The 18,374-nt window shown below is 44.0% G+C and overlaps 1 protein-coding gene across 1 annotated transcript in view; it reads right to left on the bottom strand.

Annotated features, from left to right (window-relative positions):
* PDLIM4 (PDZ and LIM domain 4) overlaps nt 1-18,374 on the bottom strand; it is a 105,319-nt gene that overhangs the window by 63,716 nt on the left and 23,229 nt on the right. Inside the window, exon 2 of the mRNA XM_073355643.1 lies at nt 16,514-16,665. Within this exon, the coding sequence (XP_073211744.1) occupies nt 16,514-16,665 (152 nt within the window). The remainder of the gene's footprint in view (nt 1-16,513; nt 16,666-18,374) is intronic.

Raw genomic sequence — 18,374 nt, 5'->3', positions numbered from 1 at the left:
CTGCTTAAAGTTATGCACCGGTTTAAGTCCTCCCCTACTTATCAAAGCACTTAGATGCACACGTAAAGCACATAGTCCTGTGTTTTCCAGGGCACACTGAGCCTGGTCTACACTGGGTGGGGGTCGAGCTAAGATACGCAACTTCAGCTACACAAATAGCGTAGCTGAAGTCGGCGTCTCTTAGGTCGACTTACCTGGCCGTGAGGACGGCGGCGAGTTGACCGCTGTTGCTCCCCGTCAACTTCGCTTCCATCTCTCGCGAGCTGGAGTTCTGGAGTTGATGGGGAGTGTGTTCGGGGATCGATTTATCGCCTCTAGATGAGATGCGATAAATTGATCCCCGATAGATCAATCGCTACCCGCCGATCCAAACCTGCCCTGAGTGTAGCTAATCCAGCCCTGGAGCTTCAGGGATTCACAAGGAAGTTCCTGGAATCTGGGAATTACAGAACTCTTGGGCTCATTCACCCAACTTGCCTTTTACAGAGCACCTCTTCAACTTGCTGTGGAGCTGGAGAGTTTCACTTCCTCCTCCCTTCCTTCCCCAAGCTAAAGTGGTACGTTGCCTTCTGGGCTTTGCACAGCCAGGAAGGCTGTGGATATTTTTTTTTTTGAACACCCTGAGAAGTTCCAAAGGGGAAGCTGTGATTCACTTTTTTTCAGTGGCACATTTACTGGAAACTTGGGACCATCACACACAGTAATATTTCCCATATCCCAGCAATATTACTGCATGGTTTCCAGCAACTGTACCTAAGACATTACCCTCCAGGGAGCCTTATTAAACTTTTATAGTATTGGAAAAAGTCAGAATGCAAAAGGAAATTGACCATGCAAAGTTCTGGAAATTGACCCCCAAAACTCTCCAGAACAGCCATTACCAGGCCACCTTTTGTGAGCACACAGTGCCTGTCCATTTGAGGTAAAATTCATCTCACGCAGAGAGCCAGCAAAGCCTCTCAAACCTGCCTTAAGTGGAACTTAAATGGTGCATAGGCCGCATGCTGGCCCTTCGCACTGGAGTGAATTAAATATCAAAATGTCCATGGAGCGTTTCTGCGAGAAAGAACTCTGAGCGCAGTCCTAATTAATAAAAATAACCTCTTCTTTAAACAGCTGTCATAAACCTACCATTTTACTCTCCTTTGGCAATCTCAGGATGATAAATGAGCCATATATTACGCTACCTTGGCTCCAAATTTAACAGGAGGAGGAAAAGATGACATAGAAGCATATCAGCTGAGTTATAAGATGTCATCCTAAATTGTTCTGCTAAATCTTCATTTACACCCTCATAAACCAGAAGACATGTGCCATTAGTAGCCTACTAAGTCCACTTGAACTCTTGCCCTTGGATTTGAAAGTCATTAACCATGACCCTAATGTCTGCCCCCTTTCATAGGAATGCCTAGGTAATTTCTCATACATTACATCAGTAACCACATGTGAATCAGTTATACAAGCTGGCTTCATTCAGGGGCTGAGGAATATTTTCCTCTGCTTCATTTCTGAACAAATGGGCTACTGTATTACTTTGTTTGCCCCAGCATGGGTGTCCTTGAACGGCCTCACACACCAAAGGCAAAATCCTGCTCTTGCTGAAGTCAGTAAGAGTTTTGCCACTGACTTCAATGGGAACGGAATCAGGTCCCCACATCACAGTTAGATAGAAAGCAGCCTCTAAGAGAGGACAGATCAGAGATTGAATACATACCATACAGCCTTGCACTGGAGTCAGTACGGAGGCAGACAGCTCCAGCTGGAGCTACAGGAGTTGCTGTGCCTGAGACAACATTGGCTCCTGGGGCTCCACAAAGCCTCTATAGCAGTGTTTCTCAACCTTTTCGATACCGGGACTGGCTTGCTGCCTTCCTCAACTGCGTCTGGGAGATCTAAGGGACCAGCGCTGATCCACAGACTGGTTGTTGAGAAACGCTGCTCAAAAGCATAATTGAAAAGGCTGAAACATCCATTCCCCAATGCACATGGCCAGCCCAGGGGAATTAGGGCATTATCTCATGCTCTCTGGAAGGAAAGCAACACATAGTCCTTGTGGATTGGATAGCGCAGGTACCAAAGGAATCGCTTTGCACCCTCTCCCATTCCTTGCAGACCCGTGCGGGACTGGGCAAAAACTTATCAAGAGCTTCCCAGTTGTGTCTATTGAGGGCAATGAGATGCAATTATGTATCCACTGGTATCACCAGCTTGTGTCCTACTGAAAGGATGCCACAAGTCTTAAGCGACTGTAAAGAGAGCAGATGTCATCTGGAAAAACAAAATTCCTAGTGCTCTGCCTTCCGGCTATGAAATCTATAAGCAGTCTAGACATTCAGCTAACACTACCTTCTAGCCACTGCTTCTCCCAGCACTGCTTCTTAGTGCAACAAGCCTCAGGTGGCATGTGAGCAGGATTCATCACCGAATTTGGTCAGCTGGTTGGATCATTAGCTTCTCTGGAGTGGGTACTGATGGGGAGTGCAACGTGAGAGCTGATCCTTTCTCCCCCCCCCCCCCCCAGCACTAAAATAACCAACAACCACCACCTCTTACCTATGCTCAATCAGGTCCAAACTCAACACCATTTTACAAAACTACAGAAATCAAGCCAGAATCAGTACTTTCAAACTTGGGTCCCCAAAGTTAGGCACCTGGAGTGGGGTCTGCACGTTGCTGAACACTCTCCACTCCTACCAAAATCAACTGAGGGTGCTTGGCACCCTGTAGGAAGGCACCTTTAACATTAACTCACCTCACAAAGTGGCCTGATATTCAGCGCACCCACCCAAAATGTAATGAAGTTAGTTATCATACTCATCATCCAGTATAAATAATTCAGTATGCACTGTATGTTAGCACTTGCTATGAAGATTTTTAGGTGTAGCACAAACACTGTAAAATAGGAATTTTTTAATAATCTGAAGAGAAACTCTGCTTTGACTTCTTGAGGTTTAGCCAGCGGACTATGAGCATATTTGCATATTTTAATTCCTGGTACTTTTCGTGCTGCTCTTCTACTGAACAGTCAAGCTGGGTGGATGTTGCAAAAAAGATTCCATGAATATTCACTCAAATTCCTATATGATTTCACCTTGGCTATTGTCATACTCCCTTTGTGATCACTCATCACCAATGGTCATACGCTCCAGTGTAACTGGCATGGATGTTCATGCCTGTGAATTTCAAAATTGCACATGTGTTTGTATTTGTGCTGGGAGTGTTTATGCAGTTATCCAATCAGGGAATAGAAAAAAAAAAAAATTACCACCTATCTGACCCATCATAACCAAAACTGCTCTTACGTCAACTACACAGAGAACTATTTGCAATCTGTCCATGGAGTCATCTCTGCCCCTTATCAACAGATCTCACATGACGGTGAAAGACCTGCTGCTTGAGTTGCTCCCTCCAAAATACCGTTCAGGTGCATAGGCTGGGCAGCACAGGAAAGTTTTCATTTCCTATGCTGCAGTCACTCTGTGCTGAATACATTTTCAGTCACCCTGGGTTTTTATACCATGCGTACCGGCACAGTATCTGAGTGCCTTATATGACCCAGTTTTACAGATGGGCTGCGCAACCCACAACTCCCAAAGTCAATGAGGGATGTGGTTGATCAGCACCTCTGAAAGACAGGCCATTAGTGTTGGTGTCAGTGTGTCCAGGGCTGTTCATCTGTTTTCTTTCAAAAGATCAGACTTTTTTTTTTAAATTATTCATCCAGTCTCTGATTTTCCTGCTGACCTTTCCAGTGGGAGTCAAAGGGCATTTGATGAACACAATTTGGAAACAAAAACGATCTTGTTACATATCTGAATAGCGCATAATGTCGAGAGTTCAGTGAGAAAAGGGTACTGGATGGAAAGCCCCAAAAGAAACAAAAGGATGAAAGATGTTCATTGAGAGGTCCTCTACTCTCTTTACATGATGATTAGTCACACGTTCAGAGCTGGATTTGGGTGGTGCCTTATTTGGCAAAATATTTGCAGCACCAAATTCCATAAGTACTCACTCAGCAGATACAAAAGAGCACCAAAAAGATAAATAACCCTGCTATCTTAAAACATATTTCACTCACACATCCCCCACTTTTGTTTTAATTTGTGATCTAAAAAATAAGCAAATTAAAAAAAAAAAGATTTTTGCTGGCCTGCAAATTACTTTTTAGCTAGAAGAAAACAAAGAAGTGAAACATGTCAAGGACACAACTTTGAAAACATTTACATACTCACTCAGAGAGGAGGGACTTTGCATAAGAATTCGGCGTCTCAGAAATACATGTATTACTTGCACAAGAGTAAGAAGAAGTCAACACCCTGCATATCAGTGTCTTTTTAGAAGTTCAAAGCAAACCCTTAAAGGGCTAGATTCTCAGCTGGTGCAGTGCAAAGCCAATGAAAAACACTGCAAAAGAGGCTGTCCTCTTGTACTTCCAGCCCTGATCAGAAATGGAAGTGGCTCAAATCTCATGGAAAACTTGACCCTGGAAGAACTCCAGACCAATTGGACAGACTCAGGTTCTTCTGGATACTTGTCTGGACCATACCCAAACCCTTGATGGTTTACCAATCATGAAGTTAATGTAAGTGTGTCAGTTGACTGCACTGGCTGCTATGGAAAGGTCTATTCTCTTAACCCAAAGCGGGAGAGAAAATTAAGTATGTAACAGTATGAGTGTTTTGGCTCAGGAATGGCCTACAGTTGACAGAGACAGTGCTGTTAGGCATTATGTAGCCCTAGACATCCCCAACCAGCTTTCTGGCCATGAGGTGGCTGGGCTGGAGTCTCATTAGCGAAAGGGAACCCTTAAAAGGGGAAGACTCCCTCCCAGAAACCGTACTGGGAGTTGGTGAGCCACAGCTGTTGAGGTGGCAGCTCTCAGCCCCAATTGCTGGTGGTGGTGTGGAATGGGGAGCGGTGGGAGCACCTTCAGAGAGGTAGAACTCCTCTGCAGAGGTGGCCAGATTGGTGTGTGCCAGCCCTCTACCACTGATACTGTGGTGGGGGCCAGAGTCACAGCCCTACTAGTGCAGCTCCCAAATGGTGAAGAGTTGAGGGGGCATGGCCAGAGGCCCCTACAAAAACTAGCACCTAACCAGCTACTTATGCAGCCTATGCCTAATGCAGACCAGGAAGCTGAAAGCACAGTGCCAGGGCACCAGTGTCCCATATGCAAATCTACAGCCTCTGGTTTTTCATACACAGATGCAAGTGAATGTCAGCTGACTCCATGCAAACTAAATGACTTCTAATGCATGGGAAACTTGCAGATTTTCACTACTGTGAGGATAGTAACACTAGACAATTAAAAAAATATATCCTTGTTATCCCCAGAGGTACTTCCCTCATTCAAATGATCTCACTTCTTTCTTAGAAAGGCAACTCTTGAATGGTGATTCATTTTCACTGATGACATAGCCCTGGATCAGACTTCAGCAATGACTAACTATTGGGCAAGATTATCTGGAACTCAACAGATCATTCAGGACTGAGCAGAGAAATCCAACAGCCATGTCACCAAACACTCAGTTTGGGCCAAGCTAAAAATAGAGCTAATGAAGTGTTACTGTAGTTGCTTGCCTTACTGTACAAAATAAACTATTCAATTTTTCCTATCAGGAGAAAGGCCTTATTTAAATATTACATTAATTAACTTACATTGGCACAATAGCCTCAAGGGTATATTTTCTTTATAAAGAACTACGTATTCATGTATGAAACAACTGCAGGATACAGTTTAAGTTAAAGCACATAGAAAATGGTTACTTTGGATCCAACTCTGTCCTCGGTTACATCAGTATTACTCTTGTGGAAGTCAATGGGAATTGTGCATGGATGCCTCGGTCCTTTTATCTTCCCGAATAACTGGCCACACGTTATCAGGTGCTGCTTTAGGAACCTAAATTTTATTTTCAAAAGAGATTTAGGCACTTATGAGTTGAACTGAGTTCTAAAAAGACTCATAAGTGCCTAAATCCCTTTTGAAAATGAGATTTAAACTTCTAAATCAGTTATATGTTACAACGCTGAGCATAGTAATACCTAAACACCTTTAAAAATCTAAGCCCAAACAATAGAATCTACTACATCTCTTGGTAAGTTGTTGCAAAGGTTAATTACTCTGACTGTTAAAAATGCATGTCCACTTTATTTCTAGTCTAAATTTGCCTGGTTTCAGCTTCTGGCCATTGGATCTTGTCATGCCTTTGTCTACTAAACTAAAGAGTTGACTACTATAAGAAATCTTCCACATAGCAACCTACAGACCATGATCAAGTCATCTCTTTGATAATGTAAATAGACTGAGCTTCCATAAAGCAGCTTGACTATAAGATCCTCTGCATGAGAAATGACCCTGTATAATAAAGATTGTTACAGTGGTGCCAGGCAGATTTCTTCTCTGTCAGCTTGTCCTATGGTTAGAGTTGGATCTCTGTGTTTCTGAAAGCTGAACTCCACTTTCACGGATGGGCTGCCAACAATCAGCACAGAAACATCCTAGCTCCAATCATAAGCAAACATGCTTGTTAGCAGGATTCTAGCACATGTTCCCTGACCACCATGAACTTGTCAGAGAGCGAAAGCTGTTCTAGAAAGGAACATCCCCACATGCCTACCTTTAATGGCCTTCAGCATAGGTTTGAATATACTTGATTTTTTTCGTTTTAGTAAAACCATAATGTAACCCCACCAGCCATTAGAGCTTGTCTACACTTGAAATGCTCACCCACTCCTGCGAAAAACCTCTAGCACTTTAGAGTAGACACTACTTACACGGAGGAGAGAATCCATCTTTTCAAGAGGCAGCAGTAAGGTCAATGGTAGAATTCTACATCAGGGGCTGGGTCCGCTTAACATCGTTCAGGAGTATGGATTGTTCACTTAGCTGCATATGGTAAGATTCTGTTCCCATTGTAGACAGGGATTGTGCCTGACTTCCAATAAGGCCCCTTCTGAAACTATTTGAGCCAAGGCTTGTGGGTGCTGGTGTAGTTTCAACGCTGGATGTTAGAAATCAACTTAACTTTGAATTTGGCTTTCTGGACAGGAAAATGCTTCATTTGAAATGGTTCTGGTGACAAGGTCTCTATTCATAGTTGGGTTTAGCTGATCGCCGGGTCGGGAAGGAATTTTCCTCCCGGGCAGATTGGAAGAGGCCCTGGAGGTCTTTCGCCTTCCTCTGTAGCATGGGGCACAGGTCACTTGCTGGAAGATTCTCTGCTCCTTGAAGTCTTTAAACCATGATTTGAGGACTTCAATAGCTCAGACATAGGAGAGAGGTTTTTCGCAGGAGTGGGTGAGTGAGATTCTGTGGCCTGCGTCGTGCAGGAAGTCAGACTAGATGATCATAATAGTCCCTTCTGACCTTAATATCTATGAATCTCATTGTATTTACTCCATATCGTGAAACATTTAAATATTATTTGGATTATTTTTAAAAATGTGTTAGACAAAAAACTGTTCATCCCAAGGAATGAGCAAAGTTCGATCAGGGTGTTAAAAGCGTCCCAATGTCTTCAAATGTAATATATAGGTTACTCTGTATACACTGGAATCTGATCATAATAATGGTCTGATCCACCTCCCATTAAACTTAATGGAAAGACTCTGACTGACATCAGTAGGGTGTTTGTGCTCTTCATGAATTCACATAGGACGACATTCCATTTTAGTGGAGTGAGAGCTCCATTTAAATGCATTTCAGTGAAGGGTCACCTGCAGTGAAGCTTTCTCAAGCATAACAAGGTTCCGCTATGTTAGTCCCCTTGAAGGTAGCCCCTTGACACATTGTAGTTCCAAGGGGAACTGGTAAAGCAGAGAAGGAGGGGGAGAAGGAGCAGAGAAGTGTTACCACCTTGTGTGGAGAGGAGTAAGGAGAAATCCATGTTTCCCAGTGTGGCTACAGCCCCACTTTGTGAAGAGACAGGCCACTCTTACTAAAGCCACTCCCTGTGGGAAGCAGAGAGATGTAGCAGGCCTGATAGAGCCTCTCTTGTTATATGAAACGCTGCTTGTGATGAAGCTTTCTGTGAAACAAACCATTTAACCTCTCTGAAGCAGGGACTATATGCTCTGTTCCTCCAGGACCTGGCACAATGGGGTCCAAACTTGATCGGGGTCTCTGGGTACTACTCAAATATTAATGTTAAAAGAGAGTTCTACTTTATTTATGATAGCGATTTATAAATGACCAAAATGTACACACAGAAATAAGGCTGTGGCTTTGTGAAACACCAATAACTAGTTACTTAGATTTCAGACCAGGTTTCGAGGTCCAGAAATCTAAACAATTTTTAAAAGGAAGTATAAACAGTGAATGGTAGCTCTTTACATAAGGAAATGCCTTTTTAACTTGAAGTGGAAAATCTTATAAAATGTACTTATATCTATCACAGATCATATTAGTCATTAATGTGCCTCATAAAACTCACTCATTTTGTCTGGACAATTACAGTAATTTGTGATTTAATTAGAAACATTTGGCCAGGGAATGAATTCCGGTGGAAAGAAAAACAAAATCCATTTACATGAACTTTTGTTTTGCTTTAAATCATTCCTAAAAGTCTAAACCCTCAGCAGACGCTTGGAAAGTGTGCTACGGCACGAAGACAAAAGAGATTAAGGTAATAGGTGCCACGTATGTGGTGCTTCTCCACGCCCAGATTTCGGTCCCAAGAGCGCTCCCATTGAAATCAATGGGAGTTTTTCAGTGGGAGCAGGCCTGGACGTTTAGACCTGTAAATCTGCGTCTACCAAAAGCCCTACAGTGTGCTCATGCAAATTCAAATACAAATGACCTGAAATATATATTGCCATATCTACCTTTTCTACTAATGTCATTTTAAAAGCATTTGTTTACCTGGAGCAGATACACAAACCACTGGAGCAGATTAAGAAACAAACCTATTGATACACTACAGTGTCATTCTTCATTCTGAGACCAGTCACCAGTCTTTTGCAGATGTACCAACTTTGCATGATATCATGGAACAAATTAGTCTATGCAAATAGGAAAGAAGGGTTAAAAAATAATAAAAATGTATAAATGTAGTCCTGGTCCCAGTGTCCTGCTCCCTGGACAAACAGATGCAGGATTTGTTGAAGAGGCAGCATGCTTAGGCTTTTGGTGGGAGGGGAAGGAATGCTTCGGGCTTGTCTAGACTTGAAATGCTACAGTGGAACAGCTGTGCCGCTGTAGCACTGCAGTGTAGACACTACCTACACAGACAGTGGGCGCTCTCCCACTGATGTAGGAAATCAACCTCCTTGAGAAGCAGTCAACAGAAGAATTCTTCCTCTGACCTAGCACTATATACTCCCGGGGTGAAGTCAACTTAACTACATCACTCAGGGTTGTGGATTTCTTACCCAGCAATGAAGCTGGGTCGATCTAATTTTCTAGTGTAGACCAGTCCTTAGACCACCTGGTCTACACTATGAGTTTGTCGGATTTAGCAGCATTAAATTGAATTAACCCTGCACCTGTCCACACAACGAAGCCATTTTTCTCGACATAAAGGGCTCTTAAAACCGATTTCTGTACTCCTCCCCAAGGAAGAGATTAGCGCTGAAATCGACATCGCCATTTCAAATTAGGGTTAGTGTGGATGTAATTCGAAGGTATTGGCCTCCGGGAGCTATCCCACAGTGCACCATTGTGACCACTCTGGACAGCACTCTGAACTCGGATGCACTGGCCAGGTGTACAGAAAAAGCCCTGGGGAACTTCTGAATCTCATTTCCTGTTTGGCCAGGTGAGCTCGTCAGCACAGGTGACCATGCAGAGCTCATCAGCACAAGTGGCCCTGCAGTCCCAGAATCGAAAAAGAGCTCCAGCATGGACCGAACGGGAGGTAGTGGATCTGATCACTGTATGGGGAGAGGAATCAGTGCTATCAGAACTACGTTCCAAAAGACGAAATGCCAAAACATTTCAAAAAATCTCTGAGGCCATGAGGGACAGAAGCTACAGCAGGGACGCAACACAGTGCCACGTGAAACTTAAGGAGCTCAGACAAGCACACCAGAAAACCAAAGAATCAAACGGATGCTCTGGGACAGAGCCCCAGACATCCCGCTTCTACGTTAAGCTGCATGCAATTCATGGGGGGGCTGCCACCACTACCCCACCCCGTCCGTGGACTCCAATGATGGGGTACCCTCCGCCATGCCCGAGGATTTTGTGGCTGGGAAAGATGAGGAGGAGGAGGATGAGCTTGAGGAGAGCACATAGCACAGAGTTCTCCCTGACAGCCAGGATCTTTTTATCACCCTGACAAATACCCTCCCAACCCAACGAAGCCGGAGAAGGGACCTGTGGTGAGTGTACCTTTTTAAACATAATACATATTAGAAAAGCATTTTTTAATGATTAAGTAGCCCTGAGGATTTGGGATGCATTCATGGCCAATACAGCGACTGGAAAAGTTTGTTAACAAGTCTGGGGATGGAGCGGAACTCCTCCAGGGACATCTCCATGAAACTCTCCTGGAGGTACTCTAAAAGCCTTTGCAGAGTAGTCTGGGGAGAGCAGCCTTATTCTGTCCTCCGTGATAGGACACTTTACCACGCTATGCTAGTAGCAAATAATCTGGTATCACTGCATGACAAAGCCTGGCAGCGTATGGTCCCAGTGTTTGCTGGCATTCAAGCAACATCCGTTCTTTATCTCTCTGTGTTATCCTCAGGAGAGTGACATCATTCATGGTAACCTGGTTGAAATAGGGGAATTTAATTAAGGGAACATTCAGAGGTGTCTGTTCTTACTGGGCTGTTTGCCTGTGGCTGAAAAGAAATCCTCCCCACAGTTGGCCACGCGGTGGGGTGAGGGGTAAAGCAATCATCCCAGAGAATTGGATGGGAGGCCGGTTAGTTTGGTTTCTGCTGCTGCACATTAACAGGAAAACCGCAGCACTAAATGGCCACCTCAACGTGTTTTGCTTGGTATGGGAGAGGAGGGCGCTGCTGTTATGAAGGTTGCAGAAGCCGAAAAACTATGGCTTACCATGGCTGCCTGCAAGCCGAATTATGTTGCCCGGCACTGCGTGTGTGATCTCTAACACCAAAGCCGCAGGCACTCAATACAAGATGCAAAATGCAACCTTGTACCAAAATCACATGTGCTATGTAATGTGAATAGCATTGTTCACCATGAAAGAGTACAGCCATTGTTCTGTAAAATGTATCTTTTTAAATACTTCACTCCCTTTTTTTCCTCCAGCAGTTGCAAATGTTTCAAGTCTCCCTCCTCCGTCCCAAAGGCTATCTCAGATAAGGCGGAGAAAAAAAAACACACACATGATGAAATGTTCTCTGAGCTCATGCAGTCGTCCGGCACTGACAGAGCTCAGCAGAATGTGTGGAGGGACACAACAGCAGAGCACAGGAAAGTGGCCGACGAACATGAGGAGAGGTGGCGGCAGGAAGATCATAGGAGGCATGAGGCAACGCTGAGGCTACTGTGGGATCAAATGGACATGCTCCAGCGTCTGATGGAGGTTCATGAACGGCAGCAGGATCACAGACTGCCCCTGCAGCCCCTGTTTAACCACCCTCCCTTCTCCCCAAGTTCCATAGCCTCCAGACGCCCAAGAACGCAGGGTGGGAGGCTCCGGGTGCAACCACTCCACCCTAGTGGACAGCCCAAGCAACATAACGCTGGCATTCAACAAGTTTTAAAGTGGCCTTTTCCTTCTCTTCTACCCTCCTCCCACACCCCACCCGGGCTACCTTGTGAGTTATCTCCCTATTTTTATAATCAATTAATAAAGAATACATGTTTTTTAAACAATAGTGACTTTATTTCCTTTGCAAGCAAGCTGTGATCAAAGGGGGGAGAGCAGGTGGCTTACAGGGAATTTATAGGCAACCAAGGGGGCGGGTTTTCATCAAGGGGAAACAAACAGAAGTGTCACACAGTACCCTGGCCAGTCATGAAACTGGTTTTCAAAGCTTCTCTGATGTGCAGCGCTTCCTGCTGTATTCTTCTAACTGCCCTGGGGTCTGGCTGCGCGTATTCAGCGGTCAGGCGATTTGCCTCAACCTCCCACCCTGCCATAAACGTCTCCCCCTTACTCTCACAGAGATTGTGGAGCACACAGCAAGCAGCAATAACAATAGGAATACTGGTTTCGCTGACGTCTGAGTGAGTCAGTAAACTGCGCCAGCGACCCTTGAAACATCCAAATGCACACTCTACCACCATTCTGCACTTGCTCAGCCTATAGTTGAACAGCTTCTTACTACTGTCCAGGGTGCCTGTGTACGGCTTCATAAACCAGGACATTAAGGGGTAGGCTGGGTCCCCAAGGATAACTATAGGCATTTAGACAGTTTTCAGAGTAGCAGTCGTGTTAGTCTGTATCGGCAAAAAGAAAAGGAGTACTTGTGGCACCTTAGAGACTAACAAATTTATTTGAACATAAGCTTTTGTGAGCTACAGCTCACTTCATCGGATGCATGCAGTGGAAAATACAGTGGGGAGATTTATATACACAGAGAACATGAAACAATGGGTGTTACCATACACACTGTAACAAGATAGGTTTCAGAGTAGCAGCCATGTTAGTCTGTATTCGCAAAAAGAAAAAGGAGTACTTGTGGCATCTTAGAGACTAATCAATTTATTTGAGCATAAGTTTTCATGAGCTACAGCTCACTTCATCAGATGCATAAAGTGGAAAATGCAGTGAGGATGTTTTATACACACAGACCATGAAAAAATGGGTGTTTATCACTTCAAAAGGTTTTCTCTCCCCCCCACCCCACTCTCCGGCTGGTAATAGCTTATCTAAAGTGATCACTCTCCTTACAATGTGTATGATAATCAAGGTGGGCCATTTCCAGCACAAATCCAGGGTTTAACAAGAACGTCTGAGGAACAGTGGGGGGGTAGGAAAAAACAAGGGGAAATTGGTTACCTTGCATAATGACTTAGCCACTCCCAGTCTCTATTCAAGCCTAAGTTAATTGTATCCAATTTGCAAATGAATTCCAATTCAGCAGTCTCACTGCATTTTCCACTTTATGCATCTGATGAAGTGAGCTGTAGCTGGTTTTGAAGTTTTTCTGTCGTAATAGCGCAACTTTCATGTCTGTAATCGCGTGACCAGAGACACTGAAGTGTTCTCCGACTGGTTTATGAATGTTATAATTCTTGATGTCTGATTTGTGTCCATTTATTCTTTTACGTAGAGACTGTCTGGTTTGACCAATGTACATGGCAGAGGGGCATTGCTTGCACATGATGGCATATATCACATTGGTAGATGTGCAGGTAAACGAGCCTCTGATAGTGTGGCTGATGTTATTAGGCCCTGTGATGGTGTCCCCTGAATAGATATGTGGGCACAGTTGGCAAAGGGCTTTGTTGCCTACAGACAGCCCCCCAACCTGAAGCAAATACTCACCAGCAACTACATACCACACAACAGAACCACTAACCCAGGAACCTATCCTTGCAACAAAGCCCGTTGCATAACCACCACCCTATACCAGAAATCTACTGACAGCTATTCCTACCTACATGCCTCCAGCTTTCATCCAGACCATACCACACAATCCATTGTCTACAGCCAAGCTCTATGATACAACCGCATTTGCTCCAACCCCTCATACAGAGACAAACGCCTACAAGATCTCTGTCAAGCATTCTTACAACTACAATACGCACCTGCTGAAGTGAAGAAACAGATTGACAGAGCCAGAAGAGTACCCAGAAGTCACCTACTGCAGGACAGGTCCAACAAAGAAAATAACAGAACACCACTAGCCGTCACCTTCAGCCCCCAACTAAAACCTCTCCAACGCATCATCAAGGATCTACAACCTATCCTGAAGGACGACCCATCACTCTCACAGAGTACTCCTTTTCATTTTACTGTAACAAAACTGATCGGGTAATGTGAGCTATTACCAGCAGAAGAGCGGGGGTGGGGGGTGGGAACCTTTTGTAGTGATAATCAAGGTGGGCCATTTCCAGCAGTTGACAAGAATAACTGAAGAACAGTGGGGGATGGAGGGGGGAATAAACATGGGGAAATAGTTTTACTTTGTGTAATGATACATCCACTCCCAGTCTTTATTCAAGCCTAAGTTCATTTGCAAATGGAATACAATTAACTCCAATTCAGCAGTCTCACACTGGAGTCTGTTTTTGAAGTTTTTTTGTTGAAGAATTGCCACTTTTAGGTCTGTAATCAAGTGAGCAAAGAGATTGAAGGGTTCTCCGACTCGTTTTTGAATGTTATAATTCTTGACGTCTGATTTGTGTCCATTTATTCTTTTACGTAGAGACTGTCTGGTTTGGCCAATGTACATGGCAGAGGGGCACTGCTGGTACATGATGGCATATATCATATATTTGTTTATTCCCCCCCCCACACACACTGTTCCACACACATTCTTGTCAACTGCTGGAAATGGCCCACCTTGAGTATCACTACAAAAGGTTTTTTCCCCTCCGCTCTCCTGCTGGTAATAGCTCACCTTACCTGATCACTCTTGTTACAGTGTGTATGGTAACACCCATTGTTTCATGTTCTCTGTGTATATAAATCTCCCCACTGTATTTTCCTTTTCTTTTTATAGGCATTTCAACATCCCCAACAGTTATTTTCTGGTCTGGGAAGTAAATCCCTTCCTGCAGCCGTTTTAACAGACCAGAGTTCCTGAAGAGTCACGAACCTTTCCCGGCCATCCCACGTTGATGTTGGTGAAACGTCCCTTGTGATCCACCAGTGCTTGCAGCACCATTGAAAAGTACCCTTTGCGGTTTATGTACTAGCTGCCCTGGTGGTCTGGTCCCAAGATAGGGATATGAGTTCCGTCTATGGCCCCACCACAGTTAGGGAATCCCATTGCAGCAAAGCCATCCACTATGACCTGCACATTTCCCAGAGTCACTACCTTTGATAGCAGCAGCTCAATGATTGCGTTGGCTACTTGCATCACAGCAACCCCCACAGCAGATTTGCCCACTCCAAATTGATTCCCGACTGATCGGTAGCTGTCTGGCGTTGCAAGCTTCCACAGGGCTATCGCCACTCGCTTGTGAACTGTGAGGGCTGCTCTCATCTTGGTATTCTTGTGCTTCAGGGCAGGGGAAAGCAAGTAACAAAATTCCATGAAAGTGCCCTTACGCATGCAAAAGTTTCAAACACTGGGAATCATCCCAAACCTGCAACACTATGCAGTCCCACCACCCTGTGCTTGTTTCCCGTGCCCAGAATCGATGTTCCACGGTATGAGCCTGCCCCAGTAACACCATGATCTCCAAATTGCTGGGGATCACGGTTTTAGAGAAATCTGTGTTCATGTCCTCATCACTGCGCTGCCGTTGCCTCCTCACCAGGTTTTTCAGGTGCTGGTTCTGCATAAACTGCACGATAATGCGCAAGGTGTTTACAATGGTCATAACTGCTGCGGTGAGCTGAACAGGTTCCATGCTTGCCATGCTATGGCGTCTGCTCAGGCAATCCAGGGAAAAGGGCGCGAAATGATTGTCTGTTGTTGCTTTCACGGAGGGAGGGAGGGTTGACTGACGACATTTACCCATAACCACCTGCAACAAACTTTTGGCCCCATCAGGCATTGGGAGCTCAGCCCAAAATTCCAATGGGCAGTGGAGACTGTGGGAACTGTGGGCTAGCTACCCACAGTGCACTGCTCAGAATGTCGACACTTGCCACGGTACTGTGGATGCACACTGCCGAATTAATGTGCTTAGTGTGGACACATGCACTCAACTTTATGCAATCTGTTCCCAAAAATCGACTTCTGTCAAATCAGAGTACTTTTGTAGTGTAGACATGGCCTCAGGATAGTTAAAGCGAATCAGCTAAAACATGTGAAGTCAATATGCATAAATTAAAGGGTGTTTCATTCAGGAGTAAAGTGGCCATAATTTGCTGTAATTTAATCCTCGTCCAAGGATTCCAGGATGGATTAAGGGTTTGTCTATGTGACCAATTAGTTCACCACAAACTGGGGTGTGAACTCACCCGGCACTAGCCTGCCTCAGACTATCTGTCCGTGTAGACCGATTGATGCACACTAACAGTTAATGTGCTTTGACAAACCCTTAATCCTCCCTGGAATCCTTGGACGAGGATTCAATTACAGCAAACTTCGTACTACGGCTGCTTTACTCCTGAATGAAATGCCCTTCAATTTATGCACCTTGACTTCACACTTTCAGTAGATTCACTTTCACTTCACATCCCCATGTAGACAAGCCCTTAGGGTCACTCAGATGGGATTATTTATTTTTATTTTAAGATGTCGTATCAGATCTGCTCCAACACGAACTGCCTTCCAGTCCTCCCTAGCTAGGAAAGAGGCTACAGCTCAGAGATTCAGAGGAAAACATGATGCTGCTCAAGGCTGCCACGTGGTTGCAGAAGAGCATCTCAAGGAAGGGGACATTTAGTTACAGCTATGGACACAGTAACTATGTAGTGGGTCAATACCAAAGAGGTGTAAAAGTGTTTGAAGGAAAAGTGCAGACACCCACCTGTTCACAGATAGCATCAGCTGGTCCATACTTGCTTTGATCTTGTTTTGTGCTTCTAGATGAGTCATGTTTTCTGTGCTCTCGCCATTAATTGCCAGAATAATATCTCCGGGGCACAGGTTAGCCATGGCTGCTTTACTCCCAGGATTAATCTACACAAGGAAAGAAAAAAAGTGCTACTAAAAAGGATGCCTTGTGTGAGAACACGTAACAGTTAAAGAAAGAGGACTGGTTCTTTGGAAGGGAAGGGAATGTAGTGAACTTTCTGTTACCAAAGCAGCTGTGAGTGAAGAGTTTTCTATTGAGAGGGCCATTGTGCTTTGTCTGGGATGAAGATATTTACTAGTTTGGGCATGTTTTCAGAAGTAGCCTCAATTTTGGGGTGCCCTATTTTCTCCCCTGAAGACTGAGTTCTGCAGCCACACTGGATGGTTCTAGATATGGGTCTGATTCAAAGCTCTTTCAAGTAAATTAAGAGATTCCCATTGACTTCCATGACCACTTGATAACGTTCTCTTTACATTATTGTATGTAAAAAAGCAAGTTTGCAATGTAGCCCTTCACCCAAAGGGAGCTGGGCACCTAAAATCCCTTGGGCTCCTTTGAAAATCCCAGCCTCTATTCACAGGCTCCATCACGAGCTTGAGAACCAAATTCTGAAGAGTGCTGAAAAAATGAAAGGTGGTGGGTTGTTTTGGGTTGTTTTTTTTTGGCAAAAACAGAGAAGCATCATACCAGTCATGCTAACAGCTTCCTTCAGAGGTGTGATATTCTACATCAGCTTTCCCCAGTGCTGCTCAAATTATGTCTTTCCAGTCTTGCATGAAATAACATTATGCTTACTAAATCTCCATCACTTTTCCCCTACTATTTTTGTATTAATGCCAAAATCTCACTAAGATTAGAATTCCTTTCTGGGGAAACTAATGACATGTCCAGGTACCAGTTGTGGTTGGATTGTACAGATTTAGGGCCGAACACTACAGGTCTGAGTGAGCCATAGTTATTCAAAGCAGTGGGTGTTTTTCCTGTAACTGATCCAGCATGTTTCTAATTTTTGCAAAGATAAAATAAAATTATGTTATATGTAGGCAGTACAGCTGCCAATAAATGCATGTCTTGTCTGTGCAAACTGTTGATAGCTAAATGTCTGTCCTCGAATTTCCTCCTCAGACATTCATAGCATCTGTTTATGCTTCCACACACTTACTATGAGAACCACCAGCATGGTTTATCTAGTGAGAAAGTGCAGTCTGTTAGATATTTTACTTATTCATCTCTCATTGCATTTTAAATGTGATGTTTTTTGGATACCATTTAATGTCAGTCTTTATTTATACTAGAATAATCCTGTGTCTCAAGAGATGTGTGACTGCTTCAACATATTATTTTGCAGAATTACTGGGGCACATCTCTGACAGACAGATTAGGATTAAAAGGAAGTCTAATTTAGGATCGACTAGAGATTCCACCTCCCCATCCTAGTACAAACTACAAATTAGTCATGGAATTACAGCCTCTAACAACTGTGTCTCTTGGCAACTTCACTTTCTCATGGAAAACTCTTTGGCTTTGATTTTTTTTCTATTACACACAACCCGTGATCTCTGTTGCATCTTACTCTTAAATGGAACTATGCTTTTTTATATGGATTACAGGTGACAGGCGTGGTGCTATAGAATGACAGTAATAACGACATAAAGAAACCTCCAGACATGACTGTTTGGTTTGAGAATAAAGTGAAAGGGAAATTCTCCAATATTGTGACTTGGTCACTTCAGGGAGTTTCTAAAGGGAAAATGTTTTTAAACAAACAAACAAAAAAATCCTCACAATTTACATCTCTAAAAAGTAAATTTCC

This window comes from Lepidochelys kempii, chromosome 8 (genome assembly GCF_965140265.1).
Source record: "Lepidochelys kempii isolate rLepKem1 chromosome 8, rLepKem1.hap2, whole genome shotgun sequence".
Lineage (NCBI taxonomy): Eukaryota > Metazoa > Chordata > Testudines > Cheloniidae > Lepidochelys > Lepidochelys kempii.
This window is presented reverse-complemented; position numbering and strand designations above follow the sequence as displayed.